Here is a 26,843-nt window from a genome sequence, read left to right as displayed (position 1 = left end):
AAGGCCCTGGAATCTAGGCATTTGGGGTGGGGCCAGCTGCCATTGTAGCCTTGATCCTGGGAAGTTCTTCTTGACGTTTAATCTCATTCCCTCCTGCTGCAGCTAGACAGTGTTCTACAGAAGGGGAGAGTCCTAGGGTTTTTAATTTTTTGTTCTGTTTTGGCCAAAGCAAGGGTGGTCTTAGTGGAGTTATGTCAGCATGGGATGCAGGCACTGGAGCCCCTGATACCTCCCTATGACCCATTCTTGGATCCCAGGCTGTAATTGCGTGTGTTCCTCTAGAAGCACTCGTGCCAGTGAGGAAGGGGAGGGCTGGGGCGGGGGTGTTTGTGGGAGTCAAGGGCCAGTGGAGACAGCAGCAGGAGGTGGACATAGGATAACCTGTCCCTTTTGTACCCCCACCCCGGTCACCTCTGGTCCCACAACGCAGCGGGAGGAAGGGAGGGGTAGAGGCACAGGTTGGTACAGTGCTCTGTGACCCAGCAGGGGGAGGGCCTTGGCAAGGAATTTTCAGTTTATTTCTCAATCTCTGTCTCTGAGACACGCACACACACGTCATTGTAGACACCTTCAGGAGATGAGCCCAGAAAAGTCACCCAGGTGGCGGTAGGGCAGGGCAGTGCCAGACGGGGCCATGTGGAACCAGCCTCCTTATGCTGGCAGACGAGACGCCCTGTTCTTCATGAGCCTTGGAAATGAAAGTTGAGCCCAGCCAGAGGTCCCCTCCCCAACAACCCCCGAGTCTGGGCCTGGGAGCAACACAGGCTGGAGTGGGTTAAGTCTGGTTGGCAGGGATACCCCCCCCACCCCAGTGCAGTGAGAGAGAGGGAGGGGTGGTTAGCAGCTTGCTCTAGTTGGCGTCTCTCCCAGAATTCTTCGGAAAAGAACTCCCCTTTGACCCCCCAGTACAAACTGAGCCCAGCCACCAGCCTCCCTCCCGCCTGCTGTGGGAGCTTCACCCAGCCCCCTCCTAGGGAACTGCTAAACCAGAGTCCCTCACCCCAGGCCCTCCCGACCAGACCAGGTCCCCAGGACTTTGTGTCTTCAGGGGACCAGTGCTGTAGCCAAGGAGACCACACAGGGAGGTAGAACCCGCAGCCATCCTTTTCCCTGTCATAGGCTAACCCCAGATTGGCTGGTGCTGGAAGCTGGGGTCCTTGGGCCTCCCTGTCCTTTCCCTCCTCCCCAGGTCCTCAGGCGAGGTCCTGGGAGTCTTCTGCCCCTCCTCTGTCCCTGTGGGCCAAGCTTGAAGGGAGCTCTAAGGTCTTCCAGTGCCTTCTCCTTCCCTGCTTCCAGGGTAGGGAGGGGGAGCAGTGTGGCGGGGCAGCTGGGTCAGGCCTGGCTCCCAGCCAATCCACAGAAGTCCTGGGGGGGTGGTGTCTGAGTAGCTCAGAGACTTCCTGGAGCTGCAGTCTGTGTGTACGTGTGTACATGTTTACATGCTGTGTGTGTTGGGGTTGGGGCTGGGGTGATGGGAGGAGCAGGGGCACAGATTGCTGGGGCGGTGGCGGGGCGGCAGGGGGCTTCTAGCTGTGACCCTTTCTTCACAGGGAGCCCCCATCCCAGACCACACCCTTGAGCCTGAGCCTGACACACATTATTCCTGAGGTGAGAGGTCCGTGTGCTTCTGTGTGTCCTTCTCAGCCTCCCCATCTCTGTCCGCAGCAGCCGCACCATCCTGGCTTAGCCTCCTGCTTGGCTTTTTGTCTCCTGAGCTCCCTCCTCCTGGCTTCCTGCCCCCACTTCTCCTTTCATTCCCCTCTCGCCAGAGGAGGAAGGTCTCCTCTGGCTCCCGGTGGGCAAAAAGCCTTCCCACCGACCGAGGAGCCCGTAGGGAGTGGGGGTGGGGCTGGACCAGAAGGGTTAAAGCTGGACTCCAGTGAGAGTTCCAGCCCTTTCCTAAGCGGGGTCTTTCCCGGGGTGCTGTTCGACTGGTGCTAGGTGGGGAGACTCAGCCCAGTCACTCTGGAGGGCAAGGTATGATTCCCTGGTTATCCCAAGTACTTGCTCTTCCTCCCTGGCTTTGGCCTCTAAAGCTGGGGTGGCCCAGGGTGGTTACCATCCCCCATAGTGTGGTTTCTGTCCTGATCCCCTAGGCGCAGTGTGTGTGTACACACACACACACACACACACACACACACACACACACACAGCCTCTCTCCCTCCTGCCAGCCCCCTCCTTCCTTACTTAGCAACAACTCCCTGAATTCACAACAAACACTCCTGTGGGCTCCTGGTCCGACTAGGGAAAGCTGGAGAAAGCTGGGGACAGGGAGGAGGTGCTTAGCTTCTCCTAGACTGTCCTCAAGGAGGGAGGAGCAAGCGGGCTTCTAATCCACTCAACGAATGCCCCCACCCTCCCCACTGGAAGCTACTGCCTGTGGGGATAGGGAGGAAGTGGTCCTGCTTTCAGTTCAGGCCCTGAAAAAAGTGGGGGGCAGTGGCCAGGTGTGGCTGAGCAGGTGGGTGGGGGCAGGGCTTGGACTCCACCCTTCACTGGTGAGTCCCACTTGACCTTTGACCCCCGCCTGGGGCCTGGGAGGGGCAGCAGACCTCTCCCTAGCTTGGGGCTACTCTCAGCCTGGCCCTGTGCTGTCCTCCTGGTAACTTGCCTTGCGCCCTCCCCTGACCGTTAGGGACCTGGGTAGGTGAGGATGTAACGGATTGGGGTGGGCGGGGCTGGGGGAGGCCCAAGAACTTTGCTCTGTCTGGGAGCACAGGCACAGGCCAGGCGGGGCACCTGTGTTGAGGGGGTAGGGAGCAGTGCGCTGTCTTTGATCTCTTCCCTGGGCAGCAGCTGGCCCCAGTGCAGGACCTGGTACACATCAGGCATGGAGGGAGGGGTGTGGAATGAGTGGGTGAGGCCTGGGCACCCATTCTTTCATCATAGCTCAGAGGACTGATACCACAGTGAATCTGTAGTATTGTGAAATGGTTTAGAACCCAAATGCTAGAGTGTCTGGGTTCAGATCCTGGTTCTTTTAATTATGGGCTGTGTGCCTTAGGCAAGTTACTTAACTTGCCTGTGCCTCCCTTTTCATATTGGTAAAGTGGGGAATATAAAAATACTTTCTTGTAGAGTTGTTCTGAGGATTAGATAATGCATGTGAAGCATCTAGGACTGTTGCAGTTACAGAGTAAATGCTCAATAAACGTTGCACATCCTCCTCATTATTAGTCAGAGCTCTTCGCAGGAACTTTTGGCCCTCCCAAGGGCTTTAGCAGGGGAAGAATTGATAGAGAGGGAGGGAAGGTGGGGGTGGGGAAGAGACAGCCTTTCCAGCACTTCAAATTCCTGGATTCCCTTCCAGATCTACCTTCTTGCTGCCTCAGTTTCCCCACTGTTAGTGCTGGCTGACATCTTGATTGCAGGTTTGCCAAATAGCCATGCGCCTGGAGGAGGCCTGGGGAGCTTAGGACACGTCTCCCTCTCGCTGGCTGTCTCCAGGGCCGGCCCTCCCTCCCTGAGGCTGTTTGCTCAGTTCAGCTCCAGCACTCCTCCCACCGCCCCAGCCCCTGCTGCTCTCTGCTCTTTCACCAGCCAGCCAAACAAGACATTCCGTCCTTAAATGGCTTAAATGGCCGCCTCCTCTCCTTCCTGACCTAGAGGACAGGGACCTTCCTTGGGGAGAAAAGTGGCCCTGTGGAGCTGTGACCTGGATGGCAGCTGTTAGGCCTGTCAGGGCCGGGGGTCCCCTGGATTCCCTGTACCTGCCTGGGCATTTTCCCTGAGTGTGGAAGGGCAGTGCCCAGGCCTGTGATGTGTAGGGGGACCCAGATGGGCATGCCTGGGGCCTGCTGGACACCCATGGGCAAGGAGGGGGCATCCTTAAGCCCATAAAGGGAGAGGGGTCATATTAGCATCCACGGTATCCAAAAGACACCCCCTGAATCCTTCCCTGGGCTGCATGGGTGAGTATGGGCAGTGCTAGAAAAAGTTCTGCCTTTGCCCTGTGTGCCCTGGGACAGGGGAGAATGCTGAGTGATGCTAGGTGGCCAGGGCTCCTAAAGGCCCTGGGATGGGAGCAGACGTTGGAGGGGCTGAGGCTTGGGAGCTTCTAGGTGAGGAGCCCAGGGGTGGGTGGCAGGGATCGGGTGTCCACCGTGAGTGGGGAGCTATGGAGACAGGTGGTTTAAATCTTCTGGGGATCAAGATGTGGTAGAAGTGCCTAGGATGCCAGGGCTCCTGGCTCTGAGGCCTGGGCTTGGCTAGCAGGTGCCCTCTCTGGCCTGGTACCAAAATGGGTGGGCCCCTGGCTCTAGCCCTCCATGTCTCTCTGGGTCCAGAAAGGACACCTCCCTTCCATGGGCCTGGGGCGTGAGGGCTCAGAGTATGCCAAGGCCATGCCTCACTGCTGGGCTGGCCATGCTCCTGTGCCCAGCCCCTGGGGCCTGTTCCTTGGGCAGGCTGGGGCTATTTTTGGGATCGGGCTGGGGCTCTGGGGCTGGTTTCAGATGTTCCAATGTGAACGGGAGAAAATGGGAACAGATGGCTGGAGGGTTCCGATCAGCAGGTCCTGCTGGGAGCAAGTTATTTTTAGGGACTTGTTAACCCTTTGGGGGCTTGTGGGGCCACCCTGAGAGGTACAGCCCTCTCTAGTTGAGAAGAGAACAGGTCTTCTCCCTGGACCCCTGCTTTCCAGTACTGCTTGTCAGTTCTTTCTCTCCCAGACTCTCCACTCTTCAAAGAGGTCCATGGCAAGAGAGTAAGCTCCAGCAGGTCCCAGCCCAAACACTGCAGGTGACTGCCACCACGGGGTCAGGCAGGGAGAGGGGTACCTGGAGCGGGGAGGCTGGCCATTGTTGAAGGGAAATCCCTCTTTACTCACCTCCTGGGGTTTTGAGACCTGGACTGAGAGGGTGGACAGCCACTCTGTGGGTTCATGCTCCGGGTTTGAGTGTCGCAGTGAGCCCAGGGATGCCCAGGGGTGTGCTCGCTGAAGGAGCTGGCCTCTGCGAGGAGGGCAGAGGAGAACCCAAGTCTTTGTACTTGGTACCACTAATGTGATGCCTATGGGCCCCACTCACTTGGATAACCCAAAGGGCAAATATCTGGACAACGCCCACCTTTACCAGATGCTCACGTATTTGGGTGCTATGGCAGGCGGTAAAGATGGGGACATCAGTGCAGAGGTGGTTTGACGAGGGCTGGTATATCTTAGGCATTCTGTTAGTTTCAGTACTATTACCTCACTCTATAAAATTATCCTCACTTTGCAGATGAGGAAACTGAGGCTCAGAGGGGATGAAGGGATAGACAAGGCCACATAGCTCAGAAAGGGCAGGGTGTGACTGGCCCTCTGTCTGCCTGAGCGCAAATTCAGTTCCCATTCCACTGTGCCACACTGCTGGGTCCCAACCCTAGGGTGAGGCTGCCGTGGAGGAGACCTCCTCAGAAAGCAGGTTTAAAGAATGGGCGTGGGAAAGGAGGCCTGGGGGCAGAGGACCCTCCCTGTCCCTGCTCTCACATCCCCTAAGCCCTTCTTGCCTGAGGGTGCCAGGACTGACACCAGAAACCTCATTTGGCCTTCCTGTCTCCCTTGCAGGAGGATCACAGGCACACATCCTGTCTCATCACCCCCCACCCCCTCCCAGTCCTGGCCCACATGCCCCTACTTCCTGGAGGGTCATGGCAGTCTGGATGTCAACGTGGGCTGAGCTCGAGGGCCCTCCCTCCAGGTGCTGCTAGTGCCAAGAGTTTGGGCCAGCAGGCGAGGTTAGGGGGCTGGGAGGATGTCTGTGCCTCTGGCAGTACCTGGGGGAGAGAGCAGGCGTTGGGTGAGGTCCCGCCCTGTGGTGCACTGGCTGTGCCAGCAGTCTGCCGCACTCCACTCCTCCCACAATGGCCCCATTGTTCCCAGCAGCCAGGCAGTTTGGAGGAGGTTCCTTGGCTACCCCTACCCTCCTAAATAGGGGCCACGTTAACCCCTTGGAGGACTGAGGCCAGGTGAGGGCCCACAGGGATCTGCCCTGCCCATCTCTCCCTATTCTGGGAGCCCAGGCTTGGGAAGTCACCTTCTACCCACATGTACACGGCAACAGGGCACCTCCTGAGATCGGGGTCTCCCACAGGGTAAGGAGCACCTAGACCCTGTCCCACCCCCATCCTGGTGCAGGTGCCAGGGGGCAGGAAGTGCCAGTGGGGTGGCAGGCTGGGGACCAGATATATTTGGGCCGGTGGGGCTAATTCCAGCCACCACCGCCTGCCCTATTGGCTCCTGAGCTCCTTTCCTTCCTGTGAAACCAGAGCTGGGTTGGGCCTAGGTCAGGATTTCGGTGGATTTAAAGAGGCAGCACCATCCCTGCCAGCCTGGCTTCCTCTCCCCCTCCCCAGGTAGGGTCTGGGGCAGAGAGAGGACTAGAGAGCTTCTTGCTCCTCCCTTGTCCTGGGCCAACCCCTGGCCCTTGCCTCTGTTGGGGTACAAGGCTTTTGGCACTCCTCTCTCCCAGAGCTCTGGGCGGGTGGGGTGGGCGGGGGTGGGCTGTGGTTTCCTGTGTTGGCTGTTTGTGCCTGGCCCAGAGTGCCCGCCGCCTGCCTGGGCTTCCTGCCCTGTCTTATTTCCTTGTGCCCCCCACCCCCTCTCTACCCCTCCCCACTGTGGGAGGAAGCAGCCAGGGATTGGGCAGCAGTCTTTGGGGGCACCCCATTGCCAGGGCATGATTACTTCCCAGGGCCTGGCCACACTGGCAATGGCTGTAGGAGCCAAGAGAAGTGAGGTGACCTCAGGCCTGTCTAGGCAATGCCACTTGTACCTGCAGGCTCCAGAAGGGACAGTGGGCAGAGTGCACCCCCCCTTCCAAGCACCCTGTTCAAAGATCCCAGACTAGAAAGGGCTGGGAGCAGGAGTTTCCATGGCCCTGCAGAGTTGGGGTTGTCTGACATTACCCTGGGGCTGCAGGTGGGGTGGTGTTGGAAACTCCCAGGCAAAACCTCCCAAGCAAAAATGGTTGATTTGCATGGCCTCCTTTGGCACTGGGTGGGGGGAAGTGGAGAGAGCTGCTAGGAACCAGGGCCAGGGGAAGGCCCTCCAAGCCTGGAAGTCCCCACATAGAGGGTCCTCGAGCAACACCTTGGTCCTTGAGCAGATTTCCTGCCAGGCTGTGAATCCTTGACCTCCCCACCCGGCTGAGTCACCACCTCAGGAAGAGGAAGTGACCTGAGTGGTAGAGGAGAGCGTCTAAGGACCAAGGAGTCCTGACACCCAGGAGAAAGGGGACTTGGGACTTTGTTGTTCCTCAGGGCTGTATCTCCCTGAACCAGAGGCCAAGGATCTCACCCCACCCCTCACTCCCAGCAGGGGGTCCTGACAGCACATTTTCCTTACTGGAGGTGTCTGCCCCCTGCATGTCGGAGCATGGACCCTCCAAAGCGCTTTCTCACTGCCTCTCTGGGGAGGTTCTGAGCTAGGCAGTGAGACTGGTGGGCTAGCTGGTGAACCAAGCAGAGGCTCCCAGCTCAGGGGGCAGCTGGAAATAGGCAGGTTGCCACTGCACGTGGGAGTGCTGCTCTACCCGTGGCAGTTCTGTGTTGAGCAGAGCTAGGATGTCACATCTGGAGGCTCTGGGCTCTGGGCATGGGAGCCTCCCGTGTCTCTCTCCCCCAGCCGGGGGCAGGCCCACTGCAACACTTAGGTTGCCAGCTCCCCACCCTCGTGTCACACAGAGGGGGCAAATGATCTCAGGCTCTTTGTCTCAGCTGCCTCCTCCGGGCACATTTTCCTGGGTATGCTCCTGGCCTTTCACTCAGGTGACTCGCACCTGCTCCCTGTTTGTGAGCACGTTACCCCTCCTCACCCTACCCTTAAGAGGGAGCCACAGCGATGTGTTCCCAGAGCCCCGTTGCTCCGCTTTCTCCATCTCAGGGGCTCCTGGCCTGACACTAGGAAGCCTCCTTCGCTTATTTAAAAATGCAAGGGCCAGGAATTAGCCCTCCTGCCTCCCGTGGCCAGCCTTCCAGGTGTCTTCTGGGACTGTGTGGTGGAGGAGGAGGGGTCTTTGGGAGCTGAGGCAGACTCCTGAGGAGTAAAGGGGGGAGGTGTGAGATGGGAAAGTCCTGACTCATGCATGCTTGACTCAGCTCGCCCTGCAGCTGGGTGGGAGAGGGGGTGGAGTCCTAGAGGGGAGGGTGACTGACTCTAAGATGCTTCTGGGGAGGAGCCTAGGCCTGACTGGCCACCAGAGAGGACAAATTTTCTAACAGCCCCTCCCTAAATTATGACAGGTCCCCAATTTTTGAGGCTGTAAACATAGAAGGTAATGAATGACCCTTGCTCTGCCTCTCCCTCTCCCCCTTACAGGGGCCCAGGCACTGTGGCTGGAATGTGGGAAACCCACCCATCTGGTGTAGGCTCAGAAGAGTAGTCATGGGGGCGGGCAGGTGTCACTGCAGTGTCTGGAATGAAGTTCCTACTACTGCCACGTATTGGTTACGTGACCCGAGAGCACATCACTTCCTTTTCCCAGACCTCAGTTTCCTCATTGTGAGATGGGGTAGATAGTTTGGGGAATCAGCGAGGTGGTGAAGGTGAGAGCCTGAGATGCATGTCAGCCATAGATCTGTCCCTAAGCCCAGGTGTTTCCAGTGACTCCTGCCTCGCATTTCCCTGGTTGTGATGCAGGAGATGGGGGTGGCAGGCTGCTTCCCAGCTAGGCCCTGGACTTTGGAACGTTTCCCTGAGAAGCCTTCCTCCCCAGAGACAGAGCTGGAGTGGGGAAGGCCAATGTGCCCTAGGGTTAAACTGAGGTTAGACTCCCACAGGGTGACAGGTGGGGCCCCCTCACCCTGAGGTCCCAGCGCAGCCCCGCAGGGAGCAGCGGAGTGTGCACGGGTGTCTGGCTGGGCCTGTCACCGGGATTAAGCTTCTGGGCCCGAGATTCCTCCCTTTCCCTCCCCCACCTTTTACCGGGATGGGCTGCTGGGGGTTGGGGGGTGTGGAGACGAGGGGCGAGCCAGGGCAGGGGGTGGCTGGGTGAGGCTTCTGTGTCTGCGTGAGTCTGTTGATGTATCTATGGTCGAGTGTGTTTCTTTGTGACTACCAGGCTTAACTTTCTAAGGCTCCCTTGTGGCCGGCCTCAGTCTTTGCATCTGTTCAATGAGTCGCGGAGCTCCCACTCAGCCCTGGGGCAGCCTGGGCGTCTGCGCGCGCCCCAGGCCGTCTCAGCGGTTCGCGCTGGGGCCAGTGCTTCCCTCGCCCTCGGGCACACCTCCGCGGGTTGGGCGTGAGCGCGCCTCTAGTTTCCTGGGCTCCGTGCGTGTCTTTGTCTCCCTGTCCACGTGTGAGCTGTGAGTGTGTGAGAGTCAGACTCCGGCTGCTTGTGGGTCTCTGCGCCCCTGCCCGGCGGCGCCCAGCGCTCGCCGAGCCTCTCCCCGGCCGGCGCGCGCCCAGCCCCTCGCGGGACTTGTCCGTGTGTCTGTCCGCGCGCGCGCAGGGCCTGGAGAACCACGCTGCAGCCCTGTCCGCCTCCCGCTCGCCCGCTCGCTGCCTCGCTGGCTGTCGCTCGCTCGCTCTGCCTCTCCGCCCGGGCTCTGCCGAAGGGGGCGGGGTGGGGGTGCAGGCGGGGGGAGGGGAGGCTCCTGCATTCTTGCGGTCGGGGAGGAATCTGAGCCAGCGTTACTGGTCTCCAGAAGAGCCCAGCTGCAGCCCCGGGGCCCCGCCAGGCCTCTAGCTGCCCGCCCGGGCCTGCTGGGATGGGCACGGGCTAGGCCTCGAGCTGGGGGCGGGGTGGGACATTGCCCCCCCCCAACCCTCTGGGCCCCCTCCGCCGCTGGAGAGCCCCGGGGCAGGGCGCAGCGCTGGGGGCGGGACGCCAGGGGTTCCCCACCCTGGGTGAGGGGCGCGTCTGGGAGCGGGAGTCCCTCCCAGGGGCCAGAGCAGACCTCACAGCCGCCCCGTGTGGCACGTTTGCAACCCAGCCTTTTAGTGAATTCTGTCTCTGCAGCCCGTGGTAGGGGGGAAGCTTGGTAGAGACTGCAAGCTCCCTGAGGGCAAGGTGCGGGAGGGATGGGGACAGGACTGGCCTCTAGAATCAAGACCCCATCTCGTAGTCTTCCCTTTCCAGTCCCACCCTACCCTATCCAGTTCCCTAGTCCCAGGGCTGTTGGGTCCTCCCTTCTCCCCTCCCCCTCTCACACCCCCTCCCCAAGTCACGAGTTTTCTCTTTGGGGCTTGTTGCTGCAGTCCGTGCTCCAGTACCGAGTACCTGGCTGGGCCCTGGGCACGCACAGGGGCCGTAGCCCCACTGTGTGTGGGAGCCATGAGGATCCTGGCTAACAAGACAAGGTGTGTGGGTGTCGTGGAGGGCGGGATGTGTGTGTATGTGTGGAGTGTGGGGAAGGGAAGGGCCCAGTGGTGATGAGGCCCAGGCTGTGCGGTCTTGGAGAGCTAGCCCCCTGGGCACCTGGCTCCCCGGCCACCAGTGGGGTAAAGGGGTTAGCGTGGGAAGGCCTGGACCAGGCAGGAGCCGCAGCCAGCCTTGGTGCCTGGGCCCAGGGGGCAGAGGGCACTGGCAGCCAGCTATGCCTGCTGCTTCTGGTCCCTTCGCGGTCTTCTCTCCTTAAAATGGCTTGAGCAGACTCCTGCCCGCCCTACTGTGGGGTCCGATGGCAGCCTCTGGCCTCGGTCTAGCTGGGGGTGGGAACTGGAGTTGGGGGCGGCGCCTGCCTCCCTCCTCCTCCCCAGGAGAAGCCAGCAGACAGGGCCAGGCGGCAGCAGCAGGACAGCAGAACTGAAATAAATCTGAGCTGGTGTGGAATGAGGGGGGATAAATATCCTCTCCCGTGATGTGATCTTTCCAGCGGCTATTAATAGGTCTCCGGGGAGGGGGAGGCGGCGGGGGGAGCGGGCTGGAGCTTAAAGGGCCCGCAGCCTAGGCTGCAGGAATCCTTGGCTTCAAACTGCACTCCCTTCTGCTTGACACACCGCTCCCCTCCCCCTTTCCTCCTGCTCCTGCCTGCCGGCCCACCCTCTTCAGGCCTTCCCCTCCAGCTCTAGGGAGCTTTCTGGACCAGTGGGTACCACTCTTGGGTGTGCTTTTCCCCACCTCCCCTGGGGAATGGGACTGGGTCATGAGCAGTGACCCCCAGGTCCTGTGGCCCTTCTCTGCTGGTGTTGGGACACCTGGGAGTTGAGGTTTGAGACCTTGGAAGGAGTCTGAAGACAGCAAACCCTAGAAGAGAGGATGCTTAAGTTCTGTTCAGGTGCTAGAGGAGAGGAGTGGCCTCAGAAGCTTGCAAGTCTGATGGATGTTGGGGCTGGGGGTGGGTAGATTCTGCCAACTCAAAGCCCTGGTTTTCATTGTAATTGGGGGTGTAGGGGGGCATCAGCGCTTGTCTGAGGGGCCATACAAGGAGAGTGTGAAGAGCTGGTGGTCTTGAGATGCCACTCAGCCCCCCCCCTTTTAGGTGAGGCAGGATGGGGCGATTAAAGTCCAGGCGTGGGTAGCCCCTAGCAAGATTAACTTTTCACATCTCTCCTGCCTTCTCCCAGGTTACCCCACCCCAGGAGGAGAGAAGCTCCAGGGAGCCCGCCGCTGTCCCCTCGCGGCCACTGCCCCCCTGCCCCAGCCAAGCCAATGCACCCAGAAAATAAATTGACCAATCATGGCAAGACAGGGAATGGCGGGGCCCAATCCCAGCACCAGAATGTGAACCAAGGACCCACCTGCAACCTGGGCTCAAAGGGCGTGGGGGCGGGGAACCATGGGGCCAAGGCCAACCAGATCTCACCTAGCAACTCAAGTCTGAAGAACCCCCAGGCAGGGGTGCCCCCTTTCAGCTCACTCAAGGGCAAGGTGAAGAGGGAACGGAGCGTGTCTGTGGACTCTGGAGAGCAGCGAGAGGCTGGAACCCCGTCCCTGGATTCAGAGGCCAAAGGTACCCCATTTCCTGATCCCCGAGACCCTAGCATCTTCCACGGTCCAAGGCCCAAACGTGCTGTGCTGGGAGACCATCTCTCTGCCCTCCTCAGCCAGTCCTCATCCCTTGCTCCTCTCCAGCATTTATGCATGGGCATCTTTCTCTTACCCCATCACATCTGACAACCAGGTCATTCAGGATGGAGGTTGGCCAGGGTGCCACCCGTGGAGGGGTCACACAGAGTGATGGGGCTTCTGGTCTCATCTCCCCCTGCTTTCCCTCCAGTACCCTAGACGGGGAGAGGGGGCTGCTCTGGGGTAAGGAGCAGACCCTCACACCACCCAGGAGCCTCCTGGTATCCTGCCTGGTGGGAGCGTTTGGAGCAGGCACTGAGGCCTGGAAGAGTAGCAGTGGCTTCCCCCCACCCCCCATCCCTAATTAGAACCAGTTGTGGTTGGGGATTATGCTGTGCTTGGTGTTGGGGGGGAGGGGAGACAGGCAGCCAGGGCTATAGAGAGAAATCAGAAACAAATGGTGGTGTGGTGGGGGCCAAGGGCTGGCAAAGTGCCCACCATGGCCTGGGCAGTGCCCTCGGGTGGGGCATCTTAGAGAATGGGTCTGGGAGGGACCCTGGTGTGGGAGAACAGGGCCTCTGGGCACTCACTCTTACCCCTGCTTGCCTTCGTCCTGCCTGGGCAGAGGTGGCACCCCGGAGTAAGCGGCGCTGTGTGCTGGAGCGGAAGCAGCCATACAGTGGGGACGAATGGTGCTCCGGACCCGACAGTGAGGAGGACGACAAGCCCATTGGGGCCACCCACAGTGAGTGCCCATTGCTGCCAACATGCTGTGGCCCGTGGTGCCCCTGGGAGATGGTGCCCAGAGGGAGCTTCCCTCTCCTTACCTGGGACTGAGGCTGGGCAGGAAGTATTAATAGTATGGGCCAGGAGCCCAGGATCCTTCTGTCCCATCCCACTTCTCAGACTCTATCCCTCTCTGCACTGTGACAGCCCAGCCCCTGCCTTCTGGGCGGTCAGTGGGCCCCTCTCCCTGGGGACTTGAGGTGGGGTGGGATTCCCTCAGGTGGCCACATCACCTATGCCTCTGCCCACTAATTCCTGGCTTATGCTGCCACCTACTGGCCAGCGGAGGGAGGGCGGTGAAGGTCCAGCCTCCCTGGGAGCCGGACAGTTGGCTCCGCTGTGCAAAGCCGTGCTAAGCCTGGGTGTGAGCTGACACTTGGCTGTGTCTCTGGTGCCCTTCCCTAACCTCTAATTGACTCCTGGCAAGTACCCGGGCTGCGTCACCAGGACAAGGCATGGGCGCGGATGGTGCCCACCCCTCCTGATCTTTCCTTGATCCGCGTGTGTTTGGGCCCTCTGTGAGTGATGGGGAGAGCCACGCACAACCCCTGCCCCCAGGAAGCTCATACACATTTACGTAGTATTTTCCCTCAGAGCTTACATCTGTTTGTGGGGAGAGATAACTTAATGTGTAAGAAACTGGCCAGAGAATGTTCGATTGTGAACTTCTCGAAGGCAGGGACCGTAGAAAGAAGAAAGAAGGTACGCTGGGCATGTCGTTTTATTAATCCTTACGACAGCGTTGTGAGGCAGGCGTTGTTATGATGCCTGTTGCATAGGAGGAAACAGTTAGCACGTGTTGAGGAATGAGCCAACCATGTCTGTGGAGGTGGCGCCGGCTGGGAACTCAAAGGCCATCCAGTCCCAGGACGTCCCCCGCCCCCCCATGGGCCTAGCAGTGGTCTCTGAGCCTCTGGCTGCCCCCAGGACAGACACCCTGCACCCCCCACCCCTGCAAACCCCAGTTCACTCTTATAACACAAGACTGCACTGTTGTAGAAACCTAGGAAGACACAGGAAAATACAAAGAAGAAATTGCTGACATCCCATACCCGGGCAACCACTGTGACAATTTTAAATGTACTGCCCTTAAGAGTGTTGAAGAGACCTTAACGAAGGACAGTCTAACGCAGACGTTAATAGCGTGGGCTCTGTGATCAGGCTGCCTTGGTTTGCACCCTAGGTTATCTGTGTCAATTTGGGAAAGGGCCTCGGTTTTCTCATCTATAAAAATGTTATTTACCTCATAGGGTTGGTATGAGGAGTAAATGAGTTCATACATGTAACATACTTAGAACAGGGTTAGCTTTTTTGTTGTTATCATTGTACTAGAAAGTTCTTTATTGAACTGAACCCTTATTGAACTGTCCCCATAGCTCGTATCCAGGAGCCTTGTTGTGGGTACTGAGTATATACCTTCTCTGTCCCCAGGCAGTCCTCAAAACACTGAGATCAGCTCTGAAGTCCCCCCAGACTTCTGCCTGTGTACTTCTATGTAAAATTGGAGCAGCAGGGTCCCCTCCATTATGGGATGGTTCTGTCAGGGAAGGTCTATCCAAGGAGGGGAGCCTGGCACTGGGCCCATGGGAAGGTGGCTGCTGTCCTGGCTCAAGTTTAGAGATGGAGTCTTGCTCTGCCACCCACACTGGAGCGCCATGGCCTGATTATAGCTTACTGCAACCTCAAACTTCTGGGCTCAAGTGATCCTCCTGCCTCAGCCTCCCCAGTAGCTGGGACTACATTTGCAGGCCACCACACCTGGCTAATTTTTAAAAATTTTTGTAGAGACGAGGTCTCACTATGTTGTCCAGCCTGTCTCAAACTCCTGGCCTCAAGCTCCCCCTCTCACCTCAGCCTTCCAAAGTGCTGAGATTACAGGAGTGAGCCACTGTGCCCAGCCAGGCAGTTTGTCTTATGTTAACTGAGAATGCTGTCATTTACTGTCTGCAGGCCAGGCGCTTTGACTTGTTTTTCTTGGCATGGGAATGGGCCTACCACTCACCTAGACCCATTGATGACCAATTGTAGATTTTTTTGGGTATAAATTTTTGGGGTACAAGTGCAATTTTGTTACATGGCGTAGTGGTGAAGTCAGGGCTTTTAGGGTGTCCGTCAACCCAAATAAGACATGTGGTATCCATTAAATCATTTCTCATCATGCATCCTCCTCCCTCCCCTGTGGATCTTTTCTAGGCTAGGACTTAGAGTGAAGTTTGTCACCACAGAACAAAACTTCTCTTGATGCTAAGGGTGGCTGATCTGTCCTGGGAGTGTTCCCAGTATGTCCGCCTTTTCTAGCTCTCTGTTTTTCAAATTGATCTTTTACTTTGACATAGTTCTGTACTTGCTGATAAAAAATATATTTCTCTGGCCTGCCCCCTGTACAAGGCGGGGGTTAGTGTTCCCATTTTATAGATGAAGCAGCTTAGAGGATGTGTTTCATTCATAAAATGGCAAAGTCAGTCGGTTTGCGTCATCAGTTTGTGAAACCTCTTTGCCTTCTCCCTGCTGCCCCCACTGGGTCAGTAGACGGGGTGGGTACACATGCGATGACAGGAGCCTGAGGGTGAGAATAGAACTCAGGGCAGGATTTGGAGTCCTGCCCTGGGTTCAGATCCTGGCTCTGCACTAGCTGGCTGTGTAACCGTAGGCGAGTTACTTATTACCTCCTTTGTAAAGCGGAGTGTGTGGCACATTCCTCCCAGGGGTGTGTTGATTAGATAAAATCACACCTGTTAAGTACCCAGTGGAATGCTGGGCACATGGAGGCCTGTTGGAAAGGGCTGCATGTTCCCTCCCCTCCTCTCCACACGGTCACCAACCTTGCCATCCTGGTCAAAGACTGATCTAGGGCTAGTAAGTGTGGAAACCAGACTGGGGAAAGCACCGGCTTGCAGCAGCAAGTGACCCTGGGGCACGAGCTGTAAGGCAGTGAGCTTCCCTGGGAAGGGGGGTACCAGCTGGATCTCCTCCCTGCATCTGGGCCACTCACCCCCTCTCCCTCTCCTCTGTCCTCATGCAGATTGTAATGTAGCAGACCCAGCCATGGCGGCCCCACCGCTGGGTCCTGGCCAAACTGCCCAACTGCCCCTCAGCGAGAGCAGCGCACCAGGCCCCCCTCATGGGCCCCCGCCAGGCCTCCGGCCTGATGCCCCTGGGGCCGGGGGCGGGGGTGTCCCCGGAAAGCCTCCCTCACAGTTCGTGTATGTCTTCACCACCCACCTGGCCAACACGTAAGTGCCTCAGGGAAGCCAAGTTCACTCTGGCTGGGCAGCACCCCTGGGCCTGGGGTCCTGAGGGAGCTTGTGGCAGGGGGTGGGGGTGAGCTGGGTGAGGGGGTGAGCTCCCTCCTGTCCCCCTCTCTGAGTCCTGCGCCTGACCGTCTGGTGCAGGGCTGCGGAGGCAGTGCTGCAGGGCCGGGCAGACTCCATCCTCGCCTACCACCAGCAGAACGTGCCTCGGGCCAAGCTTGACCAGGTGAGCGTGGTGCCCGGTAGGGCACCCTCACAGCCTGGGCATGGTGCCTCCGTGAACAGCGGGTGGGTGGGACATCGCCTTACCTGTCTCACGCTCTGCCTTTGTCCTCCTGCAGGCCCCTAAAGTACCCCCCACCCCAGAACCGCTGCCCCTGAGCACACCATCAGCGGGCACCCCGCAGTCCCAGCCACCTCCACTGCCGCCACCACCACCCCCAGCCCCTGGCAGTGCCCCGCCTGCTCTGCCCCCAGAGGGGCCTCCTGAAGACACCAGTCAGGACCTGGCCCCCAATTCGGTGGGAGCTGCCAGCACCGGTGGTGGGGCTGGGGGCACCCACCCTAACACCCCGACGGCTACCACCACCACCAACCCTCTGCCTCCTGGAGGAGACACTGGTGGTGCCGCCGGCCCTGCCCTGCTGGGGGAGGCCACCCCCACCGGAAATGGGCAGCGCAGCCTGGTGGGCTCCGAGGGTCTGTCCAAAGAGCAGCTGGAGCATCGGGAGCGGTCCCTACAGACGCTTCGAGACATTGAGCGGCTGCTCCTGCGCAGTGGGGAGACCGAGCCCTTCCTCAAGGGGCCCCCAGGAGGAGTGGGCGAGGGGGGCCCGCCAGCACAAGCCCCTCCTGCCCCCCAGCAGCCGCCCACCGCTCCTCCCAGTGGGCTGAAGAAATATGAAGAACCCTTGCAGTCCATGATTTCGCAGACGCAGAGCCTGGGGGGACCCCCGCTGGAGCATGAAGTGCCTGGGCACCCCCCGGGCGGGGACATGGGGCAGCAGATGAACATGATGATGCAGAGGCTGGGCCAGGACAGCCTCACGCCTGAGCAGGTGGCCTGGCGCAAGCTGCAGGAGGAGTACTATGAGGAGAAACGGCGGAAAGAGGAGCAGATCGGTCTGCATGGCGGGCGCCCCCTGCAGGACATGATGGGCCTGGGGGGCATGATGGTGAGGGGGCCCCCGCCGCCCTACCACAGCAAGCCTGCAGATCAGTGGCCACCAGGAGTGGGCGCACAGCTGCGTGCGCCCATGGATGTCCAGGATCCCATGCAGCTCCGGGGCGGACCTCCCTTCCCTGGCCCCCGTTTCCCAGGCAACCAGATACAACGGGTGCCGGGGTTTGGGGGCATGCAGAGTATGCCCATGGAGGTACCCATGAATGCCATGCAGAGGCCTGTGAGGCCAGGCATGGGCTGGACCGAAGACTTGCCCCCTATGGGGGGACCCAGCAATTTTGCCCAGAACACCGTGCCCTACCCGGGTGGACAAGGGGAAGTGGAACGATTCATGACCCCTCGGGTCCGGGAGGAACTGCTGCGGCACCAGTTGCTGGAGAAGCGGTCGATGGGCATGCAGCGTCCCCTGGGCATGGCAGGCGGTGGCATGGGGCAGAGCATGGAGATGGAGCGGATGATGCAGGCGCACCGGCAAATTGATCCCGCCATGTTCCCCGGGCAGATGGCTGGTGGCGAGGGCCTGGCAGGTGCTCCCATGGGCATGGAGTTTGCTGGAGGCCGGGGCCTCCTCAGCCCTCCCATGGGGCAGTCTGGGCTGAGGGAGGTGGACCCACCCATGGGGCCAGGCAACCTCAACATGAACATGAATGTGAACATGAACATGAACATGAACCTGAATGTGCAGATGACCCCGCAGCAGCAGATGCTGATGTCGCAGAAGATGCGGGGCCCCGGGGACATGATGGGGCCCCAGGGCCTCAGTCCTGAGGAGATGGCCCGGGTTCGGGCCCAGAACAGCAGTGGCATGATGGGCGGCCCGCAGAAGATGCTTATGTCTTCACAGTTTCCCAGTCAGGGCCAGCAGGGATTCTCTGGGGGTCAGGGATCCTACCAAGCCATGTCCCAGGACATGGGCAATACCCAAGACATGTTCAGCCCTGAGCAGAGCTCAATGCCCATGGGCAACGTGGCCACCACTCGGCTCAGCCACATGCCTCTGCCCCCTGCGTCCAACCCTCCTGGGTCCGTGCATTCAGCCCCAAACCGGGGGCTGGGCAGGCGGCCTTCAGACCTCACCATCAGTATTAATCAGATGGGCTCACCGGGCATGGGGCACCTGAAGTCGCCCACTCTTAGCCAGGTGCACTCACCCCTGGTCACCTCGCCCTCCGCCAACCTCAAGTCTCCCCAGACTCCCTCACAGATGGTGCCCTTGCCTTCTGCCAACCCACCAGGACCTCTCAAGTCACCCCAGGTCCTCAGCTCTTCCCTCAGTGTCCGGTCGCCCACGGGCTCGCCCAGCAGGCTCAAGTCTCCCTCCATGGCGGTGCCTTCTCCGGGCTGGGTTGCCTCACCCAAGACGGCCATGCCCAGCCCTGGGGTCTCCCAGAACAAGCAGCCGCCTATCAACATGAACTCTTCCACCACCCTGGGCAACATGGAACAGGGTGAGTGAGTCAACAGGGCAGGCAAGTGGGCACTGGGCTCTGGCATGGGAAGCCCCCAAGGTGGGTTTCCTTGCACTGGGGCTGGGCAATGAGTTAAGGTGTCTGTACCAGGGGTGCAGAGGTGGGTGGCAGGGCAGATGGTGGCAGCCGTGTTGGCCTTTCTCAGGGGGCACTGCGCTCATCTCCTGCGCATTTTGAGGGGATGTACTTGGGACTTGGGAGTCTTCCTGCTGCCCGAGGCCCCGAGGCTGCAGGGGTTGCTTGAAGACTGGCGGACTGTGGTGATGAGGGAGGCTGTGTTCAGTGGGACATGCATGTGCCTGGAGCATCAGATGGACATCTGGGGAGCTGACTCTTCCCGAACCCCCCAGCGTGAGCACCCGGATCCATCTTCCGCTCCCAGTCACGCCCTGCTCTCTGTCTCTCTGCTTCTGTAGGTGCCCTCCCGCCTAGCGGCCCCCGGAGCAGCTCCTCGGCGCCTCCCGCCAACCCTCCCAGCAGCCTCATGAACCCCAGCCTACCGTTCACTTCCTCTCCAGACCCCACGCCTTCCCAGAACCCTCTGTCACTGATGATGTCCCAGATGTCCAAGTACGCCATGCCCAGCTCCACCCCACTCTACCACAATGCCATCAAGACCATTGCCACCTCAGATGATGAGCTGCTGCCTGACCGGCCCCTGCTACCGCCGCCACAACCGCCGCAGGGCTCCGGGCCAGGTGTGAGGACAGGCAGGGGCCTGGGGAGAAGCGCCGATGTGGGCACTGGGAACGGGGAGAGTGGGCACAGCCAGGAGTTGCCCTGTGGACATGCTGACTTTTCTGTGCCTCTGAAGGGCCTTGGGGGTGGGGGTGTGAGGTCCCAGGATGCTGTTCCACCCGCTGGAATCACTCAGTGCCACCCATCTCAGAGCATTTGAGTGGTCTTTCCAACACCCAGCCACGTGTCCATGGGGAACTGGGTCCGAACTTGGTCTCTTGGCTTCTAGCTTAAACCCCTCCAGTTCCTTCCCCCCGAGCCAGGGGAAGTCACTGATGACCGCTTTCACCCCTGGCACCACCTGGCTGGGGGTGGGAAGGACTGCGTTGTGCACCCTACCCCTTCTGGGTGCACACAGTGCCTGACCTCCTCATCCTCTTTTCCCACAGGGATCAGCAGCAACCAGCCCAGCCAGATGCACCTGAACTCAGCTGCTGCCCAGAGCCCCATGGGCATGAACCTGCCAGGCCAGCAGCCCCTGTCCCATGAGCCCCCACCTACCATGCTGCCCTCCCCCACCCCCTTGGGCTCCAACATTCCACTGCACCCCAGTGCGCAGGGGACAGGAGGGCCCCCTCAAAACTCAATGATGATGGCTCCGGGGGGCCCAGACTCCCTGAATGCCCCCTGCGGGCCCGTGCCCAGCTCCTCCCAGATGGTGCCCTTCCCCCCTCGGCTGCAGCAGCCCCATGGTGCCATGGCCCCCGCTGGGGGTGGGGGCGGGGGGCCTGGCCTGCAGCAGCACTACCCTTCAGGCATGCCCCTGCCCCCAGAGGACCTGCCCAGCCAGCCACCTGGCCCCATGCCCCCCCAGCAGCACCTGATGGCCAAAGGCATGGCTGGGCGCATGGGTGACACATACCCACCGGGCGTGCTCCCCGGGGTGGCATCAGTGCTGAACGACCCTGAGCTGAGCGAGGTGATCCGGCCCACCCCAACGGGGATCCCCGAATTCGACTTGTCAAGGATCATCCCCTCCGAGAAGCCAAGCAGCACCCTCCAGTACTTCCCTAAGAGCGAGAACCAGCCCCCCAAGACCCAGCCCCCCAATCTGCATCTCATGAACCTGCAGAACATGATGGCGGAGCAGACCCCCTCTCGGCCCCCCAACCTCCCGGGCCAGCAGGGCGTTCAGCGGGGGCTCAACATGTCCATGTGCCACCCCGGACAGATGTCCTTGCTGGGCAGGACAGGCGTGCCCCCACAGCAGGGCATGGTGCCCCACGGCCTGCACCAGGGGGTCATGTCCCCTCCACAAGGCCTCATGACCCAGCAGAATTTCATGCTGATGAAGCAACGGGGCGTGGGGGGAGAGGTCTACAGCCAGCCCCCCCACATGCTCTCCCCACAGGGCTCCCTCATGGGCCCCCCGCCCCAGCAGAACCTCATGGTGTCTCACCCCCTGCGGCAACGCAGTGTGTCTCTGGACAGCCAGATGGGCTACCTCCCGGCGCCGGGCAGCATGGCCAACCTGCCCTTCTAGAAGTCCCTGCTGGGGGCTGAAGCCGGGGCAATGTTGCAAATATGATAACCTTAAAAAGTTCTTCCCCTCCAGTGTTGGGATGGCCTGGGTCAAGGGGTGGGGTGGAGAGGGTGGGAGGGGGCTTGTGTGGGGAGTGGCATTTGTGGAAACCAGATGTGCTGGCAGCTTAGGGGAGGTGGCAGAGTGGGGTGGGGGTTTGGTGTGGGGTTTGTTCCATTTCGGCCACCAGGACTGCCTCTCCCCACTGCCCCCAATTCCTATGGAGCCTCAATTTTCCCTCTTGCCCTGAACCCTGTCCCGATTCAGCTATGCTTTTGGAGTCCGTCTGGGGGCGTTGGGGGAGAGAGGAAGGAGAGGCGAGGTCTCCCCCATTCCTTTCTGCCACTGTCTCGTCTCTTCATTGCTCGAGCCCCACCTTCCTCCTTTTGGTTCCCCTGTGCCCCCTGTTTTTCCTTCTGTCTTTTCCTGCCTCATTTCCTCTTCCTGCTGATGTGGCTGACCCCCTCTCCCACCCCTCCCTGCAGGTGGCTGGCCAGGTGGGCAGGTGCCAGCCATAGCTGTAAATAGAGCGCTGCGCTTTTGTGCCGGTTTGTGTGTGTGCTGTATTTCTGTGTTTTGATAGACGTCACACAAAAAAAAAAAGGATAAAAGAAACCCTTCCCCCTTCTTCAAATTATTGCCCCCTCCATTCCCCTGGACCCAGGGACATGCAGCCCTACACCCCCACCCACTGTTTGCCGTGTCTCTGGGTCCAGAAGGGATACCATTCCTGTCTCCTCCCCAAATGGTAAAATGACCTAGATGCCCCACACCGAAACCGAGGTCAGACCACCTAGGCTTCCACCTGGTGAGCCCCAGCAGGGCTGAGACCCCCCAGGGCGGCAGCCTGTCTGCTGCTGAGTGATTCAGGGAGAACATGCATGTACGTGCATGCGTGTTTGCCCACACCGGTGACATGGGGCCCTGACTCCCCGCTGTGGATGTCTGGGTGTCCCCTGCTGCTACATCTTAGCCAGAACTTGAAGTCCTTTGTTCCCCAGTCTGGGATGAAGGAAAGGAGGATGAGGCGGTGGCTGTATGCCCCGTTGAGTGGAGCCATGGAGGGGTGGCATGGTGCCTCTGGGGCTGTGCCACAGTAGCCCTGGGCCAGGTAACCTCCAGGGCCCTGACTCTTCCACAGGCTGCCACCTACTTCTTACCAAAGGAGAAAGGAACAGGGTTTGTCTGAGTCAGTCTGCCTCCCCTCCAGCCTCCACCTCCTGAGGATGGAATAGGGAAAACAGCTCCTGCTGCCTCCTCTCTGCCTGCCCACTCACCGGCAAGGTCCCTCTGCCCAGGGCTCGGGACCATGTACCAGATCTGTCTGTGCCCACCCAGGCACAGCCACTGCCTCCCCCTCAGCTCCCTGCTTTTTCCCAGAAGAGCTCCCCATCCGCCTCTGGTCAGAGATGAAGCCATATACGACTGGGTGTTTTGCTCCCCTTGGCCCCAGGAGTAAAAAACTTCTCCTTTTCTCACTTCCTTTCCTGCCTGTGAGGTGGCAGGGCAGTTCCCTGGCAGGGCCAAGGGCCATTCTAGACAGGGTGTCTTCTACCAGGACCCCGTCCCCAGCCTCTCTGACCTACAGGGCCTGGTCTCACATTGGCAGCTGTAACGCAAAGGGAACTCGCCCCACTCCTCCCAGTCTGGTGCTGTGCTCTCAGTCCACCGCCAGCCGGGCCTAGCGCTTCCTCCGGGCTGGCTGCAGGCTCCTGACTCCCCGGCACCTGCCAGGGGCCACCTGCCCTCCATCCTGCCAGGCGCTTTGCCCGCCTGCCCCAATCTGGGCCCTGTGCCCGTGAGCCCCCACCCCTGTCCCCAGGCTTCCCAGCCTGTCTGACTCTAAATGTTTCCTGCCCTGAGGAGAGAGGGGTCAGACCGTAAGAGGCCCAGTGCCCTCCCTGTCCCCTCTTCTCCCACCTCTGCCACAGGCCAGCCTACTTCTTCCCTCCATCCATGGCCATATCCCCAGCCATTTTGTACCATTATATAAATATATATATATAAATATAAATATATAAATACAATATGTGAAGACATCTTCTTGGTTTTTATTTTGAAACAATTTTTAGGCTTGTTCCGGGGGTCTCTGTGCTGCCTGTACTGTATTGACCTATTGACCTGTTTTATAGGTGCCTTTTTATTAAAAAGAAAATTCAAAATCCAATCTCTTGCCTATTTGCTTCTGTGTCTGGCTCCTTCGCTGATATTAGATGCTGGGAGAAGAAAGGGGACCCTAGGGCTTCCTCAGTGTCCCACCGTGAAGACATAGTCCCCTGGGCCACAGCTGTGGTTTCCCCAGCAGGGGCCTCCCAGGGAGCAAGTGGCTGATTGGCCTGAGGGGCACTGGGCAACCCGGAATTGCTCTCAGCAAGTGCAGGGGTCCCTGACTCCCCACCCAGGGGCTGGGGAGGAGGGAGGGAGAGCCCAGAGCTGCCTGGCAGGCCCCACCCCAAGTGAGCACGGAGCAGCTTCCTCTGGTTCCATCTGAGTGTATCCTCCCAGGGGCAGGTCATGGCCTCCTGGGGCCTGGGGACTTCCCTGCCCCAGCCTGTTTCTTGCACTCCCCTGTCTGAGGTGACGCCATGTCTGGGGGCTGGATGAAATGACTCCCAGAGGTCCCTTTCAGTCTATCTTTCCCCTCAGGGGTCTGCATCTCCATTCTAACTCACAGCTCCCTCTGCTGTGGCCGGGGGCCCTCTACTGCTCTAGTGATTCCGCTGGCCCTGTAGCCTGTGGGAAGGAGCAGGGGGAAGACAAAAATGGCCTCCTTCCCCATCAGTGCCACGACCCACCTCCCCTGGGCCACCCTGGGAGCTCTCCACTCCACCTCCAGGTCTTACTCCGTTGCCCAGGCTAGAGTGCAGTGACATCATCATAGCTCACTGCAACCTCAAACTCCTGGGCTCAAGCGATCCTCCTGCCTCAGCTTCCTGAGTAGCTGGGACTACAGGTACAAGCCACCTCACCCAGCTAATTTTTTCTATTTTTGGTAGAGACAGGGTCTCACTCTTGCTCAGGCTGGTCTCGAACTCCTGATCTCAAGCGATCCTCCTGCCTCGGCCTCCCAGAGTGCTAGGATTACAGGCGTGAGCCACCGTGCCTGGCCCTCAGCCTTAAATTCCAGTCATCCCCTGGTGCTCAGCTTCTCCTGTGTTTGGCAGGTGGTGTAGGAGAGAGGAGCAGCTATGACGGTTAGTGGCCCTTAAGATGATGTACTCTCCCTGGGACAGGACCGACTTTCCCCTTAGGCAAGGGCAGAAGTAAACGTTGTTTCTTGAGCTTTGGATGGTTAGGATGAGAGGTGTTTGGGGCCCTCTCAGCCCAAGGAGATGCAGGTGGGTACAGAATCCTTTGCTTTGCCGTTGGGCTGCTTTCCCCTTTCTGGGCTCCAGCCTAGCCCCAGGGCTGGCAGAAGAGCTGGCAGGGATGTTCTAGAAAGAGGAGTTGGTCCATCTGAGGACACTGGCCAAGGTGAGCTCTTAGGATCCCAGCTCGTGTTGGAAGGGCTTCTGCATCACCGTGTGCGCCATGGAAAGCAGAAACAAGGGCGCACTGGGACCTAGAAGGTGGTGAGGGAGGTGGCATTCTCTGACTCAGAGAGACTGCTCTTGCGCCAACTGGGGAAGAGCTGGCACAGGGAGGCAGGGCCAGCACAGCCCAGCTTGGTCAGCAGCCGAGACAGGTCACTGCGGAACTTCACGCCGGCAAAAGTGTAGAGCATGGGGTTGAGGCAGCAGTGGGCCAGGCCCAGGAACTCGCACGTGGTGATGGCCACGGGGAGAGAGCCGTTCAGCTCGCAGCTGTTGCCCACGGCCTTCAGCCTCGCCAGGGTGTCCAGGAAGATGACGATGTGGTAGGGTGACCAGCAGAGAAAGAAGATGCTCGTCACCAGGATGGCCACTCTAACCGCCTTCTGCCGCTGCGGGCGCCGCTGGGCCTGGCGCAGCCTGTGAACTACCCCCACGTAGCACCAGCCCATCACCAGCATCGGCAGCAGGAACCCCCCGACGTGGTAGAGGAAGCGGGAGATGAACCAGGCGTTGGTTTCAGCTTGGTTCTCTTGGGAGAAGGTGCAGCGTGGCAGGGAGTCGTTGTGATGGGGCTGGCTGACCTTGGCGAAGAGAATCTCTGGCAAGGCGAAGATGAAGCCCGACAGCCAGATGGTGGCGCAGGTGATGTGGATGGAGAGGAGGCGGCGGTGGCGGTAGGCGTGGACAGCATGGACGATGGCCAAGTAGCGGTCCACAGCAATGCAGGCCAGGAGCAGGCTGCTGCAATAGAAGTTGATCTTGTGCAGAGCAAACACAGTTTTGCAGAGAAAGGTCCCCAGGACCCAGCCCACTGAGCCCTCGGCCACCGCAAAGGGCAGGATAAAGACCAGCAGGAGGTCGGCCACGGCCAGGTGGAACAGGAAGGTCTCGGTGGAGCTGCGCGTCTGCCGGTGCCGCTCCAAGATCACCAGCACCAGGATGTTGCCCATCAGACCCAGGAGGAAGATGAGGCTATAGGCTACGGGAATGAACACGGCCTTGAAGGTGGTCATTACGGGCCCCTCCACGGTGGAGCAGAGGTGATTTTCCACCAGGGGGGGATCCGTGCTGTCGTTGTAGTTGTCCAGCTCCTTGTACTGCAAGGGTAAGAAGACAGGAGGGTGAGGAACCCTAACTCCCTGGGAGGTCTTTCCTACCCCTCCGGGCTCACTGCTTCTGTCCTTGCGTTCCCACGTGTCCTACTGACCACATTTCAAATTTCATATGTTCCAATTTCAACTTTGAACAAATCACTTTGTCTTTTACAGCTTCAGTTTTTCATCTGTAAAAGGGGCTCATTCCCCAGAGAGTAGAGACGAGAGAAAGGGAGGTACATGGCGTAGACCTGCTTCCTACACTCTGAAGGGCTGTGTCCCTCTGAGTTATTTTGTGTTTTTGTGTCCTCAGGTACAGATGCCTGCAGGCTCTGGAAGCACAGAACTTCAATTTTGGGAACGGATCTGGTTGGGACAAAGAGGCATCTCTTCCAATTCTGAACCTAGGATCCCGCTGGGGGCTGGGGGTGGGGGTGGGGCTGATGTGGTCCTATTCCTGACTGTCTTCATTGTTATCAAAACGGTAGTACTAGCCTCCCTTCTGGTTTAATCCTCACCAGAACCTCAAGGTATGTAATAATATTACTGCTTTATAGATATGTCTTGCTAAAGATCAGGTTTGTTTGAACCGACATTTGTCTACCTCCAGAGCCAATACTTCCCACTAAGCAGCACTGCCTGGGCTTCCCTCTAAAGGCAGCCGGAAGAGCAGCAGATGCAACACTCACGGCCACTTCCCATCACCGGCAAGCTCCCTTCAGCAAGGAGAGCTCAGAAGCAGAAAGCCCAGAGGCAGAGAGGCAGGAGGATGGGCAGGAGATACAGAGAGACCAGGCACAGGGGAGGGAGGTAGCCTGTTCCAAGTAGAGGGGTCATGCCCACTATGTCTACGGAAGTTCCCTCCTCCCCATCCTCCTCCTCTTCCTCCTCCTCTTCCTCCTCCTCGCCCCATTGCGCCTCCTCATCACCCCATTACTCAAGTTGTTTACCCAGCTAACCGCAAAGGAAGACCTAGTGCCTGTTTTCACACCTTTCACTCGCAGCTGTCCCCTGCACCTGCTCCTCCTCACTTCCCAGCTCTGTTCTTCCCACTCCTCCCCTATAAACCCCCTCCCCATGGCAATTCAAAACTAATTAGAACCAACTCATGTGGGTTCAGAAAAGCAATCATATAAATGATGAGCCCCAGGGAGGCCAAGGATGGGATGGGGTACTCTGTCTCCCAGGCTCTGCGTGGCCTCACACTGCTCCCCTTTCAGGAGTGCAAGGGTTCCCCCTCAAGCAGGAGGTGGTTGCCTTGGCTACCATAGGGCTTTTCTTGCCAGGGGCCCCAGTTGCGGGTCACACACTCACTCCCAATGTGCGCAGACCCATTCCC

General features: G+C 59.3%; 2 protein-coding genes across 2 annotated transcripts; one reads left to right on the top strand and one right to left on the bottom strand.

Annotated features, from left to right (window-relative positions):
• The first annotated feature begins 1,547 nt into the window (after positions 1 to 1,547).
• On the top strand, positions 1,548 to 22,810 carry BCL9L (B-cell CLL/lymphoma 9-like). The gene is made up of 9 exons (XM_012655459.1): positions 1,548 to 1,608; positions 10,179 to 10,280; positions 11,487 to 11,872; positions 12,554 to 12,673; positions 15,737 to 15,947; positions 16,107 to 16,191; positions 16,307 to 18,596; positions 19,034 to 19,315; positions 19,745 to 22,810. Exons 2-9 carry the CDS (start codon positions 10,255 to 10,257, stop codon positions 20,836 to 20,838), a joined length of 4,494 nt encoding a protein of 1,497 aa, XP_012510913.1. The 5' UTR covers positions 1,548 to 1,608; positions 10,179 to 10,254; the 3' UTR covers positions 20,839 to 22,810.
• A 1,629-nt stretch (positions 22,811 to 24,439) lies between these two features.
• CXCR5 (chemokine (C-X-C motif) receptor 5) lies at positions 24,440 to 25,438 on the bottom strand. Its single transcript, XM_012655397.1, has one exon. It carries the CDS (start codon positions 25,421 to 25,423, stop codon positions 24,440 to 24,442), a length of 984 nt encoding a protein of 327 aa, XP_012510851.1. The 5' UTR covers positions 25,424 to 25,438.
• Positions 25,439 to 26,843: the final 1,405 nt, after the last annotated feature.

This window comes from Propithecus coquereli, unplaced genomic scaffold, assembly GCF_000956105.1.
Source record: "Propithecus coquereli isolate 6110/MARCELLA unplaced genomic scaffold, Pcoq_1.0 Scaffold477, whole genome shotgun sequence".
Classification (NCBI taxonomy): domain Eukaryota; kingdom Metazoa; phylum Chordata; class Mammalia; order Primates; family Indriidae; genus Propithecus; species Propithecus coquereli.
The sequence above is the reverse complement of the archived record's forward strand: the minus strand, read 5'-3'. Positions and strand labels throughout refer to the sequence as shown.